A 25584-nucleotide genomic window follows, 5' to 3' on the forward strand; every position below is an offset into this window, starting at 1 on the left:
TAGACATCTATGACCTAAGTGCACATGGGATGCAGGAGAAGGGGATACAACAGGGACCAGCAGTGCCACGTAAAAGCAAAGGACCAGCAGCAGTGCCACGTAAAAGCAAAGGAACTGCACCAGGCATACCAGAAGGCCAGAGAGGCCAACAGATTATCTGTTGCTGAGCCATAGACTTCCTGCTTTACAATGAGCTGAATGTCATACTTGGCAGACACCCCACCAGCACTCCACAGAGCAATGTGTATAACTTGGTAGAATCTGAGAGACAGACCTCTGCTGTGAACAGGAAGAGAATGGGGCATGTGTGAAGGGGGAGAGGCCAGCTATTCTGTGAGTTGGGATCTGTTTGAGACTATGCCGCAGTCTACTCTGTCCTGGCAGCTGAGCACAGGTGAGCATGATGCAAGGGAAGGAACTGTGGGTAAGTGTGTGAATCCGTTTTCCATTACAATGTTTAAATGTTCAATGTTTAAATGGTGTCTGATCCCAACATAGCAGGACACAGGTATTGACTTTTCTTTAATTTACTTATACTAGAAGAGGTAGCAGTACAACTAAGACAGGTAGCACCATAATCTGCTTTTCATTCCCCTATAGGCTTAGGCAGAGGAGTTTATACATAGAGATGCCCCTTGAATCCTCCTGAGAGGTCTTAATGAAACTTCCAAGGAGGTACTCCACCATTCTCTCCTGAAGGTTTCTGGGGATTGCATATTTCTTCCTCCATGGTAGGATACTTTCCCATGCCTGGCCACGATGATTTTGGCAGGCAGCATTACAGGAAACAGGCTAGTGGCATATAGGCTCAGGTGGCATCAGGATGCCAGCAGCAGCCCTGTGTGCTCTCTGTGCCTTTGTTACCCACAAGAATGAGATACCAGCTAAAATCACCACTGTCTGTGGAAAATAGGGTGAGTGCTCCGTGGCACTGCCCTGCACTCAGACTCATGGAAATAGGTCAAAATTGTATTGTTTCATGCAACTGAACCATTCTCTCCTCATTCCACCCTGCCATGGGCATACTCACCATGACTGGGGCTGCAGAGTAGTGCTGTGCACAGGTGCTTCAAGACTGGAGTGACAATAAACATTTCTTGTTTAAAACTTTAGGGGAGCAAGGGAAGGGAGTTCTGAAACTTAACTTTCATTTTCCGTTGTGACTACACTGACAATGGCCTCTGTGTATTTCCTGTGAAGCTGTTGCCAATGCAGCCTTGAGCGGTCCCCCTTCCATGCCCATGGAATGTTGGACCAAGATAAGGAGGAGAAAAAAGAGGACTTGGGATGACAACTTCAGGGAGATCCTTCAAGCCAGTGCTGCATCAGACAGAGGTCCTGGAGGATGAATATTGCAGACAGTATGGAGAGGGAAAGAGTGGACAGGAGAAAGACCCAGGAATTGGAGAGGGAGATGCACCAGGACATAATGGGGCTTCTCCAGCAGCAAACACAGATGCTGCACTCTCCTTTTGACCTAGAAGTTCAACAATCATGGGCTTGTCTCCCTTTGCAGTCAATAAAGAACTCCATTTTAGCACCTCACTGTACCCCCTCCACCCCAACATTCCATGTGGCATCAGGAGCCACATCCCTACCCCTAACACTTCACACTGGGGGACAGTTAGCACAGCCACAGCTTCATATAGATTGATCTGAGAGAGCCAGGGCTGGTGTATGTTTGGCAGAATTGGACTGAAATGGATGTGAACGTTCTTTCCCCTTGTTACTTTCTGTTAATTTATTTCAGAAGTTTTTATTGAATGTCTTTTTACCCGCACATTGCTTTTTTGCACTGGTTCTGGTATGTGAAGGGCCATAATGCATTTAATGTGGATGTAAAATCTTAACTACAGTTTCTGTTGAGAACTTTTCATATAGGCCCAGAGTTCACAGATTGGCCTGGAGCATGAGGGCTAGCTAACAAACCACAATACATGGCTACTTTCTGTTCCTTCAGATGGGGGCTCATCCAGAATGCAAGTTTGTGAACTGACTAGGAGCTGAGACTGACATCCAAAGAGAGGTGAGTATGTTTAATTTACCACCTCATTAGGCTAGGGATAGAAGTCTCTCATCCCCTTCAAACACATCTTGTTCCCACTTTTTAAAATTTAAGTGAGAAGGACCCTAGACACATGTAGTCCAAGCATAGGGTTGAATAAGGGTACCAATTGGGAGGAGAGGCAAGTACTAGAGGGTTATGTACTGTTTAAACTAAGGGATGTGTTATGGAGGACTTGGACAAAGAGGGCTGGCTCCAGGCACCAGCGCAGCAAGCAGGTGGTTGGGGTGGCCAACAGAAAGGGGCGGCACTTCCAGCTCTTCGGCGGCAATTTGGCAGCGGGTCCCTCAGTCTCTCAGGATCTGCTGCCCAGTTGCCGCTGAATGAAGTGGCGGCGGTAGAGCTGCCGCCGAAGTGCTGCCGATCACAGCTTTTTTTTTCTTTTTTTTGTCGCTTGGGATGGCAAAAATGCTGGAGCCGGCCCTGTGGACTAACCACCAGCAAGTGATTGGCCTTGAGTTAAGCCCAGAACTGGTTGGGTATGCAAGCGGTAGGCAGTCCGAACTGGTGGTCCCACTTCCTCATTGCATGTAACATTGCAAGTCCTGATGCAGTCCCCCCATCAGGCATGTGACGGATATGCCCTCAGATGGTACAAGTCTCCAAAGAGGGCCGGCAATTGTGTGTAACTTGAGACCGCAGTGTTCCAGGGGAGTGCAGACGTACATCCCCATCAAGGCTGACAGCCATGGAGACTGAGATCATGGTGTTAAGGGGGAGACGTACATTCCCAATATGGTCAGCAGTCAGGGTGATTAAAAGCCATGGAATCGGGCAGTGGAGGTTCAATCAGTAATTATGGGCAATACCATGTCAGGTGACAAGACCTGGGTGCTATTCTGCCAAATTATGTGGGGAGTATCCATCCTGACTTTCTTGATGGTGTTAATACTTTACCGGCGACTCCGAAGTAAGTTGAAAATGTTAAAATTGTTATATTTGACCAGGCGGGTTATTGTTATATTTGACCCTAGGGTCAAGAGGAGGGACTTAAGGGCCATAATGCATTTAATGTGGATGTAAAAACTTAACCACAGCTTCTGTTAAGAACTTTTCATATAGGCCCAGAGTCCACAGCTTGGCCTGGGGCATGAGGGCTAGCTAGCAAAGAACAACACATGGCTAAGGGAAAGCTGGGGTAGACAGATAACATTGTGTGTTTCAAGTTGATGAGTGAAGTCACCAGATAGTGAGTTGTAACTGAGTGTCCTTATCGCAAGTTATAGACACACAAAGTGCTGAGAAGGGCCTCAAAGTTAACTCCCTGGTACAGATGCCAGAACAGAGCTCAGGGAGAGGCCTAACATTATTGATGCAAGTAATGACACCCTCTGCTCACAGATGTATGCCAATCCCAGTTCACAAAAAATGCAAGGGTAAAACTATAAACAATTGTTATTGTTAAATACTAATTGCTTTTTTTTTGCTTTAAATCTCCAGGAATGTACCTGTTGGTCAACCAGGAGAGCTGCTACCTCATTCTCCTGGACCCTCAAATTAGGATTTAACCTACATATTTTAATAGAAACAGTTTAACGGTAATTACCTGTGTGTTAACAATATGTTAATTTGAGCCATGGGTGGAGCCTGTATGTAATCTTTTACACCATTGGCTTATTGTGCTTATCTTGTCTTGCTGCTAGAACCTTTCCAGGGGCTTGGGAACTCCCTCCCTGTCACTTCTCTCCAGCCTTGGCACCCTATAAAATCTATTGTAATTAATTGCTGGGCAGTGTTTCTGAGCCTAATAAGCAAAGTGACACTCCAACAGTGCTGTGTGTAATAAACTCCTGTGCTTGACTCTACACGGTATCCATTTCTGTTCCTTCAGTATGCAATCAAAATCTATATTTTGGTAAATAATTCATCTGTAATACTTTACAAACACATGCTGCAGAAGGCATAGCGCTACTGAATGCACCCACTACTACTTATTATTGCACAGGATGACAGAACTTGTAGCATCAGTAACAAACACAGTCTAATAATCATGAATGCATAGCAAGCACTGCAAAATTAATAGGTGCATTACCAGTTTTATATTCATAGATATACACCAAGCACCACACAATTCCTAATTGCCCCAAAACTTCAGGGCCAGATGAAGCCCAGTCTACCACATCACATTACTCTGGCTGACTGTTAAAGTGCTCTTTCAAAGCCTCCTATGGGTGCATAGCTCCACATTGAGCTCTTCTGATAGCCCTTGTGTCTGGTTGTTCAAAGTCTGTAGACAGCCGTTCCACCTCCACTCTGTCAGCAACTTTTCCCCCTTTGCCTCACAGATATTATGTAGGATGCAGCACGCAGCTATAACCATTGGGATATTTTTCTCACTGAGAACCAATCTTGTACATAAACAATGCCAGAATCTGTTCAATTTACCAAAAGCACAGTCAACTGTCAATCTGCTCCTGCCGAGCTGGTAGTTGAATCTTTCCTTGGTACTATCAAGGTGGCTGGTCTATGGCATCAGGAGCCAGTGGAGCAAGGAGTAGGCTGGGTTCCAAAGGATCATTATTGGCATTTCAACTCACCAGTGGTAATGTGCCAGTTGGGAAAGAAAGTGCCTGCTTGTAGCTTTCTGAACAGTCTTGTGTTCTTAAAGATGTGAGCATCATGCACCTTCTCTGACCAGCCAACATAGAAGGATACCCGGTGATCCACTAAGGTTTGTATAACCTTAGAAAAGTAGCCCTTTCTGTCGATGCAGTCTGTGGCAACATGGTCTGGTGCCAAAATAGGGACATGCATGCCATCTATCACCCTACCACAGTTTGGGAACCCCATTGCTGCAAATTCATCCACTGTATCCTGCACATTGCTGAGGTTCGCAGTCCTGCATAGCAGGGGACCATTAACGGCCCTGCATGCCTGCATGACAATAGCTGCCACTGTGGATTTTCCAACTGCAAAATTATTTCTCACTGACTGGAAGCAATCTTGCATTGCAAACTTCCACAGAGTGATCGCCACCTACTTCTCTACTATCGGTGCAGCTGCCATTCTGGTGCCCATGTGCTGGAGGACTGGGACGAGCTCCAGGAACGTGGCCTTTTCATCCAAAAGTTCTGCAGCCACTGTGTGTCGTACCAAACCTGCATTATGATGCAATCCCACCAGTCAGTGTTTGTTTATTGAGCCCAGAGTGGCACTCCATCATATGCAGCTGTCCCATGAACACCATCAACCACCTTGAATTATTTTTCGCTATGTCCCACAGCAATCTGTCCTCTATGAAATTGTCATGTCCCCTGCTGCTGTGATTCTTCCTGAGGCTCTGCAGATATTGGAGGATTTTCATCTCATGTCAGCAACATTCATGACAGGGCAGAGATATGCGGGCTCTGTGCTTCTGTCAGAAAACATGGACAGTGAGGAGAGCTGTGCAGGTTTGTGGAATTTTAAAAAAGGAGTGAAAATTATTGGAGATGGATGGAAGTAGGGGATGTGAAAGTTGCATGATGGAATCTATACCCCTTGCTCCCAGTGACCCCAGGGTGACTTGTTTCTGCCCCAGCATGCATTGCCAAATTTTCCAGAAAGACAGTATGTTAGATGATGCATGTTTCACATTGGGATACCTACCTGTGGTGCATCACACAGAGCATCAACACAAGCACTCCTGGTGACTATGCACAGTGCTGACACAAAGAGCCAAATATGCACCTGCATGAGCAATATTCAAACCTTGGCAGCTGTATGCCAAGGTAAGTTGCATCAACCAAAGTCTGTAGTGTAGCCAGGCCAAAGATAGAAGGGGAGATGGTGATGAAGCAAAGTTACACTGATCTGTAGTTGTGGATGCATACTGTGTGTTCCATAACATCTTTGACCTGCGTTGTAAGGACACAGGGGATTCTGAGCCTGGATATTTCCCATTTTCCTAGCATACCTTGTGCTGATGTTCGGAAAGTGAAGTCCAGAGAGGAATGAGATAGTTCCTGGGCATATGCTGCATGTCCTTTTATTGTTTTATTGTTTCTGTGGGAATTCTGAAAAGTTGATTTTTTTCATTTCAAATTAGAACGTAATAATAATTATTATTATTATTAATGATGATATTAAGAGATGTCATGTATTACATTATAATTTGACTTGACATAACAGTTGAAATACTTCAACTATTATATTAAACATAAAAGTCAAAACAATATAGTTGAAATGTTTTGACTTTATCAAACAAAGCATTTTGACTTTATCAAAACAAAATATTTTGACTATACCATCTTGAAAGGAATCACTTTGATAATTTTTTGTCAAAAGGTTGAGTAAATCAATACATTTCTGTGGAATGTTTTGATTTTTCCAAAGAGCATCTTCCTACTTAAAAACATTTATCAGAAAATTTTCTATCAGCTCTAATTGTTTTCATTTGTGTTAAATAGATTCATTCAGTGTTATACATTTATTTATGCAGTGTAAGCAACTATTTGAACTGACCATGCTTGTTTGGGTTCTATGCCTACAACATACATATATATAATATATTACTTATTATTGTTTAACAAAGAAAATATAAAAAATAAATATAAGCATTATCAGGGTTGCAGGTCCGCATAACAAAGAAAGAACTTAAGAACATAAGAATGGCCATACTGGGTCAAACAAGTGGTCCATCTAGCCAGTATACTGTCTTCTGATAATGGCCAGTGCCAGATACTTTAGAAGGAATGAACAGATCAAGGCAATTATCGAGTGATCCATCCAGTCATCCAGTCTCAGCTTCTGGCAGTCAGAGGCTGAGGAACACCCAGAGCATGGGGTTGTATCCCTGATCAGCTTGGCTAATAGCCATTGATGGACATGTCTGCCATTAACTTATCTAATTTTTTTTAGAACCCAGTTATAGTTTTGGCCTTCTTAACATCCCCTGGCAACCAACTCCATAGGTTAACTGTTAGTTGTGTGAAGAAGTACTTCCTTATGTCTGTTTGAAACCTACTGCCTATTAATTTTATTAGGTGACTGCTAGTTCTTGTGTTATGTGAAGGGACAAATACTTTCCTATTCACTTTCTCCACACCATTCATAATTTTATAGAACTCTATTCTAACCCCCTTTAGTCGTCTCTTTTCCAAGCTGAAAAGTCCTATTCTTATTAATCACTGCAGATTGAACATACATTTTCAGAGAACTATCCACAAGACTCCAAGATCTCTTTCTTGAGTAGTAACAGCTCACTTAGGCCCCATGATTTTGTATGAATAGTTGGGATAATGTTTTCCATGATACATTACTTTGCACTTACCAACACTGAATTTCATCTGTCATTTTGTTGCCCAGTCACCCAGTTTTGTGAGATCCCTTTGTAACTCTTAGCAGTCAGTTTTGACTTTAACCATCTTAAATAATTTTGTGTCATCTGCAAACTTTGCCACTTCAGTGTTTACCCTCTTTTCCAAATCATTTATTAATATGTTGAACAGCACTAGTCCTAATACATATCCTTAGGGGACTTCGCTATTTACCTCTCTACATTATGAAAACTGACCATTTATTCCTACCCTTTGTTTCCTGTCTTTTACCAGTTTCTCATCCATGAAAGGAGCTTTCCCCTTATCCCATGACTGCCTATTTTGCTTACAAGACTTTGATGATGGACCTTGTCACAGGCTTTTTGAAAGTCTAAGTATACTGTATCACCCTCGTCCACATGTTTGTTGATCCCCTGAAAGAATTCTAAGAGATAAGTGAGGCATGATTTCCCTTTACAAAAGTCGTGTTGACCCTTCATCAATAAATTGCGTTCATCTATGTTTCTGATAATTATTTTCTTTAGTATAGTTCCAAACAATTGCTTGCTACTGAACTTAGGTTTGCCAGCCTGTGATTGCCAGGATTGCCTCTGAAGTATTTTTTTAAAAATGGGTATTACATTAGCTACCCTCCAGTCCTCTGGTATAGAGGCTGATTTGAGTGATAGGTTACATACCACAGTTAGCAGTTCTGCAATTTCATATTTGAGTTCCTTCTGAACCCTTGGTTGAATACTGTCTGGTTGTGATGTCTCACTGCTATTTAATTCATCATTTTGTTCCAAAAGCTCGGCTACTGATACCTCAATCTGGAACTGTTCCTCAGATATGTCACCTAAAAAGAATGGCTAAGGTGTGGTAATCTCCCTCACCTGCTCTGCACTGAAAACTGATGCAAAGAATTCATTTAGCTTCTCTGCAACAGCTTTGTCTTCCTTAAGTGCTCCTTTAGCACCTTGATTGTCCAGTGGCCCCACTGAGTGTTTGGCAGGCTTCCTACTTCTGGCGTACTTTTTTTTCTTCCTGTTAGTTTGTTGTGTCTTTTACTAGTTGCTTTTCAAATTCTTTTTTGGCCTAACTAATTACACTTTTTACACATGACTTGCCAGATGGTCCTCTCGATTATTCTCAGTAGGATCTGACTTCCAATTTTCAAAGGATGTCTTTTTGCCTGTAATCATCTCTTTTACTCCTTTATTTAGCCACGGTGGCATTTTTTTGGTCCTCTTACCATCTCTTTTTATCTCTGGCATACATTTAATTTAAGTAACCACACGCCTAACCATGCACTGGGGCTAATCATGTGTCGGACAAGCTTGCTAGAAAGGGCAACACATGGCTAGGACTCACCAGTTATGAACTGTGTGGTGTGTGGGCAGGAAGTGAGGTTTAGCTAACCATCCCCACAGCTGTTAAAGGCAGTAAAAGTCACTGTGGAGAGGCCCTTACCTATGCTCTGTAGATCTACAGGGAGCCTATGTTACTATAGTTTACATGCTGAGGATCTGGAAGAAGATGCAAGTTAAAGTGGTCCCATGCAACATTAAAGGACCTCTCTTATACACATTCTCCCAGCTCCCTGGTGTGTTTGTCACACCCACTGACACCCACTCTACTGCTGAGTGAGGAAGCATAAATAGATTGGAGGGAGTCTAGTGTCAATGAGTCTGAGTGAATGTTACTGGAGTCTAATTTACACCTCTTTACACATCACTCTTAAATTTGGCCTTTAGACTCTTATCTACCCCTGTCACATTGTGGAAGTTTCTGTTTATGATACTGTTCTCCTGAATGTCAGTGGCTAAACATGGACTGTGCTGGCCCTTCTAGGGGGAGGGAAAGGGGAAACTCACAGATACTTTTTCTACATCATTCACCAAGTCTAAGGCATAAGCTCTGCCCGCAGGTGAGTCTCTCTGATTTCAGGGTATGCATGTCCAACAATAGCACATGCCCCACATATTTCCTTTGAAAAGAAATAGGGCGCAGGTTATGGGGATGTCAGGATGTTCTCCTCTTCCTGCCATCACCATGGTATGGGAGCCCACCCCCATCTGGTTTAAATGTACTCACAGTTCACAGTGACCCGGACTTGCTTGACATCTGCCGAGGAAACCTCATTGACGGCTTTGCACTCGTACTTGCCAGATTGCTCCCGCGTGATCCCTAGGATCTCCAGGTACTCTTCCTCGCCTTCAAATTCTCTGCCTAGGAGGAGAAAAATACACAGCAGAATGTCGTTAGGTGGTGTGGTCTTGAGAAGCCCTCACTTTGATTGTAACATGTGAATGATCATGGCATAGGTATCCATGAAACAGTGACAGATGGGAGCTACTTTGAGGCTATCTCAGCAACCACAACAGATAGAGACTTTTTAAAAAAATGAAAGCTTAGATTCTGGAGAACCAAAAGGATGCATGAAAGGAGTGCCAAATGCCAAACACCACACACCAGCCGAAACTAAGCCTTGTGGCCAGAATCAGACACATTCATAGAAGCAAAATCTCCAACTTGCAAGGATAGAATTAGTTTAATGACTAGATATTTGAAAACCAAGGAAGGACAAACAGATTATAATTGGTTCTGTGGTAGTTATGACCATCATAAATTGGGACATATTTTACCTGTAGCCCCCTGACCATGAAAAGTCGTGGAATTGTTTTCTGTCTCAGAAAATGCAAACTTCCAACCCAGACCACTATTGACATGATTAAGTTTCCTGGAAATACCTCCACACTGAGAAGTACGGGCTTTTGAAAAGTAACATTGAGCCACAATAATCACTGAAAACTCTAGCTCTCCAGTCTTCAGTTTATGCATCTGCAAACTGTGGCTAAAAATACCCCCCTCCAAGGAGGGTTGTGAGGTTAACCTATGGAAAGCACATTGAGATCCTTGGATGGAGGTGCAACAGAAGTGTAAAGTGTTAGGATTAGCATATCTAGACTATCACTCTGGAACCCAAGCTTGGACTCTCCCTAAAAGGATTATGAGCAATGTTGTGCAAAACCATGATGGGAGAGTATTTTCCTGTCTTAACAGGGTACAAACACCGCTCTGGAGCATGGCTGCAGCAGTGTTTGCAAACTGGATAGCACAGGCAAACAAATCCAAACAAAAAATCCAATTCTGATCTCACTTTTAAATCATACTTTCATACAATTATATTTTCAGAATAGCTCAGTGCCCAGATGATTTCATTGTTGTCAATGGGGACTAATGGGGGCTGAGATCTTTTGAAAATCGGCCTTTTCATTGAAGTGACTGAATGAGATCTAAGCTCTTTTCATAGTTTGCTCCCATCTGTGGGTGGGCAGCTCCTCTGAAAATCCATCCGAGTTGCTGGATGTGCTTCAAATACTGTCTGTGTGGACTGGGCATTAGTCCCTGGCTCACAAAGTCATGAGTGGCAGTAGCAGCTAAGCCCACCCTCAGGGGCTCCAGTTCCAATGATAGTGCCTAGAGTGGCAGAACTGTCCCAGTGCACAGACATATGTTTTCTGTGGCGTATTAGCCAAAGCAAGTTAGCCAGATCAGATTAGCCAAGCACACTGGAGGATGAACACAGGGCATCAGCCAGATTCTCTTTGCTTTGCATCAGGGATAGGGACTTTGGGGACTGATAAAACTCTGCTCAGGATTCTGTCCCTTGCACTACCACTCTTAGTTCTTATTTTTCCTGCACTCATCAAAATCCCCCTATGGGTAAAATCATCCCCAGACTTGGCAACTCAGTATTCAAAGAGGAGCTGCCAATCCACATATGGTGAACGAAAGCTTCCAAAGTGAATAAGCTTTCCTCTTCTATTCAGAGATGGGCAGACCCAAACCCCAGATCCAAACGCTCCCATATTTCCAATGAATTTGAATCTAACCACTGTGTCCCAAACCATTATCTGCTTTTGTGTAAGTCTGCATTTTACCTTCAGGACCTACTAGCACAGATGCAGAAAGGCCTAGTGCTCTGCTGCACGACCTGCTTTTGTAGGGGTAGTGTACACTATTAGACAAAGAGGGAATATGGTCCACCCTACTGCACTGCAGGAGTCACCATGACACCGCTCCCAATAGTGCACAAGTGAAGAAGTTAGGAAATAACATTCTGGTGGCAAGGCCCTTCGGGTAGGATTTTCAGAAGTGCTCACCATTGACCTAAGTCTGCTCCCATTGACATGAATGGGAGCAGCATTAGGCCAATGCTAAGGTGCTCCTGAAAATCCCATCTAGAGTCAGAATGCACTCCATTTATCACAGCATTGGCAGCTCCTGACTACTAGATGCTGAGCAGGGGACGTTAATTTGCCACCACAGCAAATCTTAATAAACCAAAGACTACAAAATAATTTTCCAGGGCACAGTTGCTCTGCTCTCATCTTGTTAACATAATGGGTTGGACCCACTGTTCACACAAGGTGTCGGAGAGGGCACTGAGCAGGGGCTTCTCAAAATGCTGCCACCAAACTGAAGGGACAGTTGGGGGAAGATTTCCTAGCCTCTGATGGAATCGCCACCTCTTTGGGTGCTCCTAAACCTGCCTGCCGGAAACAGCATATCTTTGGAGCTCTGAAAAATATTCTGGAAGAGAAAATATTTTGCCAGGTTTCCCAGAGGAAGAACCTTCTGGGCTCCTCATAACATTTCTCTCTCTCTCTCTCTCTCTCTCTCTCTCTCTCTCTCTCTCTCTCTCACACACACACACACACACACACACACACACACACACACACACACACACACACACACACAAATAAGCAGAAGGAACACTGAGCCATCAACAGGCCCAGGAGCACTTTCAGGAACAACGCATAATCCTTTCCAGCAAAGTGGGGATGAAAAGCAATTGGTTTGCGGTACTCAGCCCCTCAGTCTTCCTTCCTGTAGCCTACGCATCCCTGGGTCATGGAGTTTAGCACACTGCTTGGGGGAACATTTTCTGGGAACTCCTTGCTAAAATGTTGTCAGTTCTATCACTGCCCTCTCCTTCAATGCCAGTTTGATCTCTGAGCGGCAATGTTTGGCTCCATAAATTTAATTACTCTGAACTGCAATCTCAACCCCTCCCTTCTGCTGCAGCCATGTCTCCTACCAGGGTAGAAAGTTTTTAAAAAGAGCATTTCCGTTAAGTGTGATGTCAAATGACAGTAATGAGAGATAGCAAAGACAAAACACGGCACCTTAACAGGAGGTCAGATTCTAGTCTCTTGAACACAGCGACCTTGGCAGCCTGACAAAGGGGACGTATCCTCTTTAACTCCAACCTATAAAAGTTGTTGGAGAGTCTCTCTTTGAGGAAGAGGCAACTAAAGTCAGTGACAGGGAGAAAATCTAGAAACAGTCTAGCTCAGGAGCAAGCACTGGCAGGATGTTTAGGTTTGTTACAGTCTACGTTAAGCCTAGAGACAGAGGGTAAGTGTGGACACTATCCAGTGGTGTGGTTTACTGATGTGCATGCTGTGTTAGGAGAATGGCAGAAATGCCATCTGCTCACAGGAATCTAGTCCACTCTCATTAGGACAAGAGTTTTCCCTGCAGTGTATTCTCCCAGGAGTAAAATAACAACCCCATTAAAGTCAAAGGCAAAACTTACCCATCTCATCACAGATTTTTGTTTGGTTCAGGTTTAAATGTTCCCAGTGATGGGGTTTCCACCACTTCCCCTGGGGAGGCTATTCCAAAGTCAAACAAGGTTTAGTCCTGCTGTCCCATAAGACCTAGTTACATCACCTTGTCTGATCCTAAGCAACTCTTCTCCCCCTGGGGATTATTGTCCCCCTCAGAAATTCACAGGTAGCTGGTTTCTTCTCACAGCGCCCTTAGACACTGCCTAGCTAAGCTATGCATATGTTGTCACACTTTTAATCTGTCCTCAGAAATTTGAAGCAGGAGTCCCTCCTGTTGGCCAGCTCCACGATAAGGCTTTCTATTCTGGAGACTGGAGAGAGAGAGTGGAGGGCTGTCAGGCTTAATAATCAAACCAACGGTGAAAGAATCGGAGAGTGACAGGTGCCTGCAGTAGCTGGGAGCTCTTGGAGGCCCTTCTGCACAGGTATGTGCTGCAGATAGCCTTGATGTGTGAACGTGGAAGCCTTTGAAAGTGCTCTCAACACAGCCATGTCTGCTCTCCCCTTGCTTGCTAGCCACACCTGATAAAACAGCTGAAAAAAAATTCTTACACAATAGTCTGCTTACAAACACCACCACACTTGTGAGGGCACACATACCAAACAGAGTGTACAATCCTGTACTCAGAAGCACACTCACACTCTTCATGCCAACACACATAGACACTCACATCTTCTGACCCTCAGACCTCCCCTCTTAAGCCTATTTAAATACACAGAAGCACAAATACACATATACATCCCCCACATTCATATATGCACTCTTCCGGCCCCGACTGCCACCCCACCCCCCATATACCTACATATATTCACTGGCACATAGCCTACTTATGCACACACAAAAGTTTCTTTTCCTTTCCACACACTTCACCAAGCCATTTCATAACTCCCCCCCCACACACACATTCTATGACTATACAAAGTATTCAGACAACATTGAAAATGGTGTCATTTTTAGCTGTGTACTGTAACAGGTATGCCTTGGTTTACCACGTACTGGACCCTCAAGTTTCTAAAGACTAAGCAGCCATTTTGCGCTTTGTTCAATGCAGATGGTACAAGAGAAGGCACATACACTGTGCTCTCTCTCAGCCAGACTTGACTTCAGTTCTTTTGTAGTATTGTGTTCTTAAACTAAAAGAAAGTTCATTCTTGCTGAAAGTATCTATTTGCATTTTGTGTATGGAGAAACACAACAGGGATTCTGCTGCTTTGTTTATTTTTTCAACCCCCTTTTGTAGTTGTGCAGCATGGAGAGCAGAAGGGGTTCTGGGATGAAGTTGGGCGCCTTCTACCTAAAACAAGATGCATAGAGGATAAAAAGATTTCACATCAAAAGATGCCATTTGAAGATTTTTTGCGGTGACTTCCAATGCTGAATTGAGGTTTCTTTTCTCTCTGCACTTTTCATTTATTGTCTAAGGTCTCACTCACCTAACTCCCTTCCCCACTCTGCACCTTACATTCCCCAGGAGAACACTTCTGAAAAACAAAAATAGCTAAGGGAGCTTTGACATTGTTTTCTTGTTTTACCTCCAGCTGGGATTTTTTTTATTTGAAACTTTGAAGCTTTTGTTTATCAGCCTTCGCCTCCTCACCCACTGCAGATTCCTCTGAGGATGGCATTTTTTATCTGTCCCCTAGCTGAAGAGAGTTGTTTTCAGTAAACAGATCAGTGAAGAGTGGCAGATGGTGTATGAGTAAAGGGACAGCCTGTGCTGCAATGCTACTGAGAGAAGGGAAGATAGAAAGTTACCATGGCATGGGAGGTAGGGAACGTGAGGAAACTGAGAGAATGAAAGAGAGAGAGGAGAGCAAAGGATGGAGATAGGAAGGGGAAAGAGGAAGATGAAGAGATGGAGAGAAGCTAGGAGAAAGAAATGTAGACAAAGTGAGATTTGGAAAGTGAGATGTTCAGAGACAGAGAGAAAAATGTAGACAGATTGCTGAGAAAGAAAGAGATGTACAGCGACAGTGAGTAAGATGGACGGCAGTGGAGAGAGACAGTGAAATAGAGATACAGTACAGTACAGAGATACAGAGAGCTCCTTTGTGCAAAGGGAGCAGCGAAGTATCACCTGTTGTAGGGATAGGAACAGAAGAGTCAAATGTACTGTGGAAATAATCACTCTGTTTACACACCCTGTTGTGCCCCATTGCTTACTGTGTAAATTGGCCTCATGCCTCCAATGCCCTTAGATCTGTCATTACTACACAAAAAACAGAGGCTAGCATGGTGCCAATGAAGACTCAGGCCTAGCTCTGGCTTTGTGAATGAGGATAAGCCAAGACCCTGGCATGGTTTCCCCTGGTGTTCACAGGGACCTAGTTTATCATTCATCTCATTTCCTTTTGTGTATCCATAGAGTGAGCTGGCCTTGTCTGAGACACTTTCTGGCTTGCCCAGGGTTAAGAATGTCTGGAGTTCTCTCTAGAGATGCTCTCCCCTGCCCACACACCTTTTGTTAAGCAGAACCCTCTTGGCTGAAAGTGACAGTCCCAGACTGAATTATACTATGTCTTGTCCACTCACCATTGGAATTAGCGGTGATGACATGGTGCACAGGAGAAGCAGGACTCACTGAGTGCGACCTGTTAGTGTATCAGCTGGAGTTGAATTTCAACAGGATAAGGGTGTCAGACATATCTGACTGGATTCAGACTACTTGCTAATACAACAATATCCTGTGAGACAGGATATCCCCTGATGTGTGCCCAGGTAAAAAAACTCACCCAGCAGTGCTCCAAAGTCTTTGGAGGATGGGCACAACCGGCACTACCCCTTCTAGCTACTCCCAAAGGGTGGTAGGACTGAGTAATTCCTTTGCTATGATGCCAATCAATATTCACTACATTCTGGGGCATCCCTGGCAACTGTGCCCCAGGCTGAATGGAAACTCTGAACTGTCAGAGAAGCAGTGTCCTTTGGTGTCTGACGACATGGCAAGCTTCAGTTTGTCCCACACCAACTCATAACTCTGCAGCTTTGGAGAATAGACACTGCCAGCTGAGTACCAGACATATAGCTACAGAGAATTATAGTCTCTTTATTTTGGAACACATTGGCCTCTATCTCCTGAGGCAAAGGAGAAGCTATATTAGTGTAGCAGTGGTAGGACTCACAGCTTCTCCAAATAACCAGCCTTACTTTTTTCAGATCTTCAAAATGTCCTCTACAGAGCACTATAGTCACACACAAACACACCTGTGCAGGTCTGGCATTCCAGCCAGCAGAGGGAAGAAATGCCACGTGCCCCCGTCAGTATGTCACACAAGGGGCACCGTGTCACACCATACACATCCCAATATTGGGCCCCTAAACATTACCTCAAGCAACACACGTTTCATCCCAGCAACACCACCAAACATCACAACGTCGCAATGGAAATGTCATGGCATCACGACACGAGTCTCATGACATTAACATAAAAACTTCAACACACCCACAAAATTTGTGCGCTCTGGTTCCTTTTTGTGTATGTGGGGGTACTTTAACCTGATGTGTGGGAGCCCTCATCAGCCACAAGAATCATCATGGCAGCACAAGGCCTTTGCGGTAAAGGGTGGGAGATAGGAAGGGGGAAATTAGGAAGTTCCTCAGGGCTCTTGGGAGCAGCAATAGAAAAGGAGGTTACAAACTTGCAGGTCTGACAAAGGATCCTAAAGCTTTTCCCACCTGCCTGAGGGTGGGGATGATTAGCTGTGTTGAATGGAACACATTTCTTTCTCTGTGGTGTGACCAGCTCTGCAGGGAGAGGTGCCCTCTCTCTCTTGTTAGTGACACCCCCATCCAGGTGGAGGGGAAGGACCAGCGGTAGCCTTCCGCAGTAGGAATAGAAAAAAAATCAATTGGTGTTTGCTACCAATGGTGTTAAGCAGAGAAGGTAATAGAATCTGAGACTGCTTAGGGAACAGGGGTTTGTTGCATGACGGAGAGGCCTTTGAAAGGCAATTAAAATATAACAACCCAGCCGGTCATTTTGCTCCCTGGTGACTCTGTCAAGCTCAGTCACTCTCGCTCAGCCTCATACACTCCTTTCCCTCTGAGTAGTACCATTCTAGACAAAGCACTCATTCTACTGTCATTTTGTAGTTTAAAGGCATGTTCTTCCCTACCGACCAAGGCTCTGGGATGTGCAGCTCTGAGAAGGCACAGGGCACAGAGAGTTTGAAAGGAGCCAACGTGATTTGTCCCAGAAGAGGAATTATGGGGTTGCACTCCTACACGGGGCAAGTGGAGAGGGGAAGTGGGCTCTTCCCTATTTTTAGTTAAGCTTGTCTGAATGCTGAGTTCACATCAGAAAGCAGAAGCCCCGAGATTTCCATTTTGCTTCAGCTGTTTCTATGGATCTTTTGCAAAGCTCTAGTTTTAAACAGTGGGAGTATGGTCAAGCTATTCCTCAGCTACTGTTGCCTCTCAAAAGTTTGTCAACTTCTGTGGCATGGTGGTGATATTTATGGTGTATTTGTGTAGAAAGATTAACTTCCTGAATGCTGCTTTAGTCTTCATTTCTGCTGACCAAAATCTATGATGCAGTATTTCTCAGTTATGTCCAATATGGGTGTCAGACATCTTCCTCTGTATCTGGTACTGGCCAGTGTTGGAGATGGGACAGAGGTCTAGACAGGCTATTTTGATGTGGTTCAGTGTGATTAATTCCGCTGCTCTTAGAATCCTTTTGTTTTCAAAGAACAAGGAAGCTTCCAAATTTGCCTTGCATCTCTTGTCCAGGGGGAACTTGTCCTTTAAGCAGCAAATGGGATGTTTTGGGTTGAGGCCCTTTTACATAATTCCACTTGGCAAGTAAATAACATAAGGGTTTCTTGCAGGCTGGGTGTGGCAGCTTGTTGCTTGAAAAATAGTAGAGGGAAGACAAGCACTGAAGAACAAGTGGTCCTGATTTTGAGTGGTACTGAGCATGTTGTTCCCACTGACTCCAAGTGGAGTTCTCAGCACTTCTGAAAATCAGGGCCAGGGGACATTGACAAGACTTTCCGGAAGAGCAGAGAAAGAGGAGTAGTCAATGCGTTAGAAAAGGAGGACAAGTGAGAGCACAGAAGAAAAAGTGTGTGGCATGGGGACACAGACAGACACACAAATACAGAATGTATCAGCAAGAAGAGGTGAGGGAATAAAAGAGTATTTCTGAAAGCAAAGGCATGTAGCAGGTAATAGAGTGAGAGAAGATATTAAGGGACTTGAGAGAGGCAAATCAAAACCAGAAAGGGGATGCAGCTCAGACTAGAAGGCAGAGGAATCGAGGAAAAATAATAAAAAACAAAGAAAGAAGAAGAAGAAGAAGAGAGAGAGAGGCAGAAAAAATGAAGAAGTTCAGGGAGAGGTAAAAGAGAAGGGAAACGACAAAAATCTTTCAATCAGGTGATCCCAGAGACTGACAGAAAAAACATTGTGCCTGGAATGAGCAGGTCTTTCTACTGAGAAGACAAGCAACTTGTTCTGGCGTGAGCTAGTTATCAAGCTGGATACAGGAACTCTAGACAACCCAGAGGAACTGGGCTGAGAAACAGTTAGAAGATCAGTTTGGAAGAAACTATTGTCCTTGTTAGGAAGTTCCTATGAGAGTTGGGAGTTTTGTTAAGTTTTTTTCCTGGTGAAACGGTGGAAGTTTTGCTAGTGCTAATATACCAGTGGCACAAAATAGGCCAGCACAGATCAGGCTCTATTCATGCTTAGTATGATTTCATTTTCTTGAGGAGTGGGGAGATGGAGGGAACAGAACTAATGAGAGATATGGGAAAGGGGAAGAAGAGGAATGGGGTTAGTCTGATTGTCCCCACTGCCTCAGTAAAGAACTCTAATGGGGAGGGGTCCCATGCTCGCTGCTCTAAGGGCTAACAAAACCTCCAGAGACATATTTTATTAAGCAGTTAAATAACAATTAGGGCTTTAGAGTGGGATTTTCAAGAGCATCTACGTGACTTGGGATCACAACTTCCGATGACTTTCAATAAGATTTTATGTTCTTAAATCACTTAGATGCTTTTGAAAATCCCTTAATTCCTTTATTAAAGTGAATGGTTGGTATAGTGCTTTAATGTGACCTGGCAGGGCATGACAGTGGGAGCTGGAGAAGAAGTGAAGGCTAGCACATCTAAATGAGAAGGGGAAAGATCCTGCTTCTCCCAACTTTGTTGAGAGGAAGGAGGGGCCAGGCGGCAACAGCTCTGGGGTGGAAATCCGTCATCTAATGAACAGTTCCAAGAGACCAAGGACACTTGAGGAAATAATAGCACAATAATTCCCTTCCTTCTTCTCCCTTAGCCGATGTGGGGGAGGCACATCCATCCCTAAGATGAGGAACGCCAGCAGGCTGGGTAGAAATGTTGCTTGCAAGCCAGTGGGGCAAAGCTTAATAGGAAAACAGCAGTGATTTGTCTCCACTGCTATTTATATTTCAAGTGCATGACAGGCTGTCAGGGGAAGTGAGAGCTGCTAAATTTACTGTCTCTTAGATCCCTGCCACAGTCACTCACTTGACAAGTCACTTCATTTAAAAGACCCTGTGTTGGGATGGGCTTTCCCTCACATGACTGTTAAATACAAACAACAAACCGGCAACCATGGCTGACTTTACACTTCAAACTAGTCCCTGGGTTACTGTATTATCAGGGTGTGAGAGAGGTTACAGAATAGGGAGGTTCCTACTGTCTTTGTTAATGGCCTTGATGCATTCCAGTTCTGTTCTGGACATCTTGATTGCAGCTGTGTGTTTGAGAGAACAAAGAAGGAAGTGAGATGAACCAGAAAAGGTCTCATTATAGGGACTGGACACCAAGAAAGCAAGAGAGAGAGAGAATGTAAGAGAACAAGCACATGTGTAAGTAAGTGAGAGCAGATGTATGGGTGAATACAGTTTGGAGGTGATTGTGAAGTTTGGGTGGATATGTGAGAAAATGCACATAAGAGCACTAAAGTGTATGTGTTTGAGTGAGGGGCTGTGTGTATAAGTTTGTGGTGAGGAAGTGAGTGTAGATGCAGGTGTGTATGTGTGAAAGAGAACATATATGAACACAAGAATGGCTATACTGGGTTACACCAATGGTCCATCTAGTCCAGTATCTTGTCTTCCTACAGGAGCTGGTGCCAGATGCTTCAGAGGGAATGAACAGAAGAGGACAATTTATCAAGTGATCCATTCCCTCTCGTCCAGTCCCAGCTTCTGGCAGTCAGAGGTTTAGGGACACCTGCAGTATGGTGTTGTGTCCCTGACAATCTTGGCTAATAACCACTGATGGACCTGTCCTCCACAAATGTATCTAATTTTTTTAGCCCAGTTATACTTTTGGCCTTCACAACATCCCCTGGCAACAACTCCACAGGTTGACCGTGTGTTGTGTGAAGAAATACTTCCTTATTGTTTTAAATCCACTGCCTATTAATTTAATTAATGGTTCATATGGAAGGGTATTTCCCCCTGGGTAACTAACAATTCCCTATTCACTTTCCTTACACCATTCATGATTTTATACACTTTCACCATATCCCCTCTTAGCTGTCTGTTTTCTAAGATGAACCGTCCTAGTCTTTTTTCTCTCTTCTCATATGGAAGCTGTTGTATAGTCCTGTTCCTTTTGGTTGCCTCTCTCTGGACAGTTTCCAATTCTAATATATCTTTTTTGATATGGGGTGACCAGATCTGCATGTAGCATTTATGGTGTGGGTGTAGCATCGATTCATATAGTGGCATTATGACACTTTCAGTTTTATCATCTAATCTTTCCTAATGGTTCCTAACATTGTTAGCTTTTTTGACTGCTGCTTCTCAGTGAGTGGATGTTTTCAAAGAACTATCCACAATAACACCAAAATCTCTTTCTTAACTGGTAACAGCTAATTTAGACCACAACATCTTGTATGTATAGTGGGGATTATTTTTCTAATGTGCATTACTTTGCATTTATCAACATTGAGTTTCATCTGCCATTTTGTTGCCCAGTCACCTAGTTTTGAAAGATCTCTTTGTTATTCTTCACAGTCAGCGTTGGACTTAACTATTTTAAATAATTTTGCATCATCTGCAAATGTTGCCATCTGTAGCAAGGTGGTGGGATATCCCACAGCCCCGCTGCGGGACAAACCTTTCCCAACTCCGCTGTGGGCGGGGCTACTGGGGCCTGCGCCCGCCCCTCAGCAGTCACAGCGCAGACCCAGAAGTACAAAAGCTGACCCGCAGAACTCAGTGGGCCCTCAGCTCCCGCAGCAGCCAAAGGCCTGCGGCCCGTGCTCACCGATGCTCATGCCCGGCCAGCTGAGCCTGGCCCATGCTCGCTACCTTGAGGAGGACTGGCCAAGCCTGCCCCGCACCAGTCAGTCTTCAGGGGGACGGTGTGTAGTGAGGCGGTGGGATATCCCACAGCCCCTCTGCAGGACAAACCTTTTCCCCCTGCTCTGAGGAGGCTGAAAGCCACCTAGTGACTTACTGTGTTTACTGCCCCGCCCTGATCTAAGGGCGGGCCTAGAACTGTTACTGCTCAGCCCTGCCTAAGGGCCTGAGCCTATTGACTTACTGTGCTTGCTGCTCAGCCCTGCCTAAGGGCCCGAGCGTAGTAACTCACATTGGTTGTTGCCCTGCCCTGACCACGGCCCGGGCGTAAGGCTACTGACAGCGAGGCGGTGGGATATCCCACAGCCCCGCTGCGGGACAAACCGCGGCCATGCCCGTCACACGTGGTACCAGAAGTGGGGACTTCTGCCCAGAATGTGGGCACGAGCCCTCGACCCCTGTGAGAAAGGGGCTGGGGGGAGCAGACCATCCCCCAAGACATGGACCCGCAGACCCCCAGCCAGGAGGCCCGGAGGGGACCCATCGGCTAAACCTGCCTGTAAGGCTAACCAAGATAGGCCCACTAGACGACCCCGAGGCCTTCCTCGTGACGTTCGAAAGGGTGGCCCAGGTCGCCGGGTGGGCCCCTGACAAGTGGGCCACCCTCCTGGCCCCTTACTTGACAGGAATGGCACAATCCGCGTATCGGGGTTTATCAATAGAGGAGGCCAGGGACTATACCCGGGTGAAGTCGGCAATTTTGGACGCTCTGGATGTCAGCCCTGAAACATTTTGTCAGCGGTTCTGGAGTCTCGCCTACAACGCCGGCGCCCGGTCCCAGCTGGTGGCGCAGCAGCTGAGAGACCTATGCAAGAGATGGCTACAGCCGGACCAGCGGAGCCCCGAAGAGCTTCTGGAACAGGTTATTTTGGAGCAGTTCCTCCACATCCTCCCGCCGCAGGGAAGGGCCTGGGTCCTCCGGCACCGGCCCCCGACAGTGGCCGCCACCGTCGCCCTCATGGAAAAGTTTCTTGCGGGGGAAAACCCACTCGGAACCATCCTCCAGGGATCGAGCACCCCAACCCGAGCGACGGGGGAACACCCGCGCCAACCCGCGGACACCCCTGCGGAGTCAGGAACCCCGGGCTCGGCAGCCCAATGGGCCCCCTCGGCAAACTCCTACAGGCACCGGATGTGGGACCAGCCATGCCTCGCGGAGCCCTGCTGCAAGCCCAAAAGGTGGTGCGAACCAACTGGGATGACCCGAAATTGGGCCCTGTTTCTCCTGCGGGAGGCAGGGGCACCTTCAGCGGGACTGCCCAGAGATGGATTGCAGCTTTGGGCACGTCTGCACTGGTGAGAACTGCACCCAAGGGCTGCAGGCCACTAAAATCACCGTGCCCGTAACCATCGGGGACTGCCAGATGCGAGCCCTGATTGACTCGGGCTGCGGACAGACGCTCGTCCGCCAGAACCTCAGCATCCCCAAAGACCCCCGCCTGGGAACTATACGCTTGGAGTGTATTCATGGCAATGTCCAACCGTATGCGAGCGCCTGAGTTCCCCTTATAGTGGGGGGAGTTACATGAACCCTCGTGGTCGGTCTGGCCCCTTGGTTCACTTACCCCGTGATCCTTGGGCGGGACTGGCCAGAGTTTGTGGGCATCCTGCAGGCCCACACCCGGAAAAACCCTGAGGTCACCCCCATCTTTGAAGGGGACCACCCCAAGGATTCGGCTGAGGAGACTGAGGAGGCAAGGCCAGAAAGCCAGGACGTCTCGTCAGGGGACGCCCTGCTGATGCCCGTTGATAACCCCGTGATCGACACAGATTTCTGCCGGGACCAGTGGGAGGACCCCACCATGGGCCGGGCATGTGAGCAGCTCGCGGCGGTCGACGGCACCCTGCTTGATCCCGCCCAGGCCAAAAGCTGGCCCCACTTCGAGCTGCGGCACGACCATCTCTATCGGGTGGATCGGGACTCCCACACTGGGGAACTACAGACTCAACTGTTGGTGCCTCGGTGCCACCGACGGGCAGTAATGAGGCTTGCCCACGATGTCCCAGCGGCCGGGCACCTAGGCCAGGAAAAGACCCTCGCCTGTATCTTGTCCCGGTTTTTCTGACCCGGGGTGCATCAGGAGGTGCGGAACTATTGCAACTCCTGTCCGGTGTGCCAGCTGGCGGCCCCCTTCCGGACGGCCCCAGCCCCCCTCATACCCATGCCCATCGTGGAGAAGCCATTTGAGTGGGTGGCAATGGACTTGGTGGGACCCCTCCCAAGAAGCCGGGCCGGGTTTCTCTACATCTTAGTCATCGTGGACTATGCCACTCACTTCCCCGAAGCTGTCCCGCTCCAGAGCATCACAGCGAGGACCACTGCCGACGAACTGGTCAAGGTCTTTGCCCGCGTAGGCCTGCCCCGGGAAATCTTTACTGACCAGGGTACCAACTTTACTTCCCGGCTGCTGCAGCAGGTCTGTGGACTCCTCGGGATCAAGCAGCTATACACCTCAGTGTACCATCCACAAACCGATGGCCTGGTGGAGCAGTTTAACTGCACTGCAAGACGTGCTGTGCAAGTTCTCGCCCAAGGACGTGCGCCGGTGGGACCAGTTGATCCCACCGCTGCTCCCGGCCATCTGGGAGGTACCCCAAGCCTCCACCAAATTCTCCACCTTTGAGCTGTTGTATGGTCGGCGACCGAGGGGGCTCCTGGACCTCATGAGGGAGACCTGGGAGCATACTCCATCACTCACGCAAGGCTTTCTCCAATATGTCCTTCAGCTTCAGGGCCGCCTGGCCCGAGCTGGAACCCTCACTCAGGAAAACTTGAAGGTGGCGCAGGAAGCCCAGGCCCAGACCTATAACCGAGGGGCCCAGACTCGTGAGTTTCTACCAAGGGACCGGGTGTTGCTCCTCCTGCCCACCAACGAGTCCAAGCTACTGGTCCGGTGGCAGGAGCCCTACAAGGTAATTTGGAGGGTCAGGCCGGTCACCTATGAGATTAACCAGCCCGACCGTCGGAGGAAGACCCAGAGGTATCATATTAACCTCTTGAAACCCTGGCGGGAGCGCGAAGGCCTCTTGATTGACCCCTGCCCACCCGAGCCGGAATTAGGACCCTGGGCTGCCCCACCCGAGGACCCCACAACACCGCAGCTCGGGAAGTCACTCACGGACGAGCAATGGAAACAGACCGGATGCCTCCTACATGCCTTCCATAAGACATTTACCGCCCAGCCAGGCTACACAACCCTGGAATATCATACCATCCAGATTGAACCAGGAGTCGTAATCCGAAAGGCTACTAGACCCTTACCTTATCGGATGCGCCAGGTCATCGAGGAGGAAGTTTGGGCGATGCTAGAGCTGGGCGTTATTGAGTTGTCATAGAGTGAGTGGCGCAGCCCTGTAGTCCTGGTTCCTAAATCAGATGGCACCCAGCACTTCTGCTTCTACTTCTGCCGCGTCAACTCTATCTCAAAGTTCGACGCGTACCCGATGCCCCGCGTAGACGAGCTGCTAGATCGCTTAGGCAAGGCCCGCTTCCTTACGCCCCTTGACCTAAGCAAGGGATACTGGCAAATCCCCCTTGAGCCCGCATCCCGGGAGAAGACAGCCTTTGCTACAGCCTCAGGCCTCTATCAGTTCACTCAGATGCTCTTCGGCCTCCATGGGGCCCCGGCCATGTTTCAGTGACTCATGGAGTGTCTCCTGCACCCCCATAACGAGTACGCGGCCGCATATCTGGACGATGTTGTCATCTACAGCGACTGCTGGGAGAACCACCTGGAGTGAGTGATGGCGGTCCTGCAGTCCCTACGAACCGCAGGGTTGACCGCCAACCTGAAGAAGTGCCATATCGGGTGTGCCATAAACAGATAGCTAAGGGTTAATGTCTCTTTCACCTGAAGCACCTGACCAGAGGACCAATCAGGAAACCGGATTTTTTCAACTCTGGGTGGAGGGAAGTTTGTGTCTGAGTCTTTGTTTTCTGTCTGCCTGCTTTCTCTGAGCTTTGGAGAAGTAGTTTCTGCTTTCTAATCTTCTGTTTCTAAGTGTAAGGACAAAGAGATCAGATAGTAAGTTATATGGTTTCTTTTCTTTGGTATTTGCATGAATATAAGTGCTGGAGTGCTTTGATTTGTATTCTTTTTGAATAAGGCTGTTTATTCAATATTCTTTTAAGCAATTGACCCTGTATTTTGTCACCTTAATACAGAGAGACAATTTGTATGTATTTTTTCTTTCTTTTTTATATAAAGCTTTCTTTTAAGACCTGTTGGAGTTTTCTTTTCTGGGAAATTTCAGGGAAATTGAGTCTGTACTCACCAGGGAATTGGTGGGAAGAA

General features: G+C 46.4%; 1 protein-coding gene across 7 annotated transcripts in view; it reads right to left on the minus strand.

Moving 5' to 3' along the window:
- The window catches only part of LSAMP (limbic system associated membrane protein), a 1474250-nt gene that overhangs the window by 66464 nt on the left and 1382202 nt on the right, over positions 1-25584 (minus strand). For all 7 annotated transcript variants that reach the window (XM_030533410.1, XM_030533393.1, XM_030533387.1 and 4 more), the window contains one exon: positions 9397-9531. In XM_030533410.1, coding sequence (XP_030389270.1) covers positions 9397-9531 — 135 coding nt within the window. The remainder of the gene's footprint in view (positions 1-9396; positions 9532-25584) is intronic.

This window comes from Gopherus evgoodei, chromosome 1, assembly GCF_007399415.2.
Source record: "Gopherus evgoodei ecotype Sinaloan lineage chromosome 1, rGopEvg1_v1.p, whole genome shotgun sequence".
NCBI classification, from domain to species: Eukaryota; Metazoa; Chordata; order Testudines; family Testudinidae; genus Gopherus; species Gopherus evgoodei.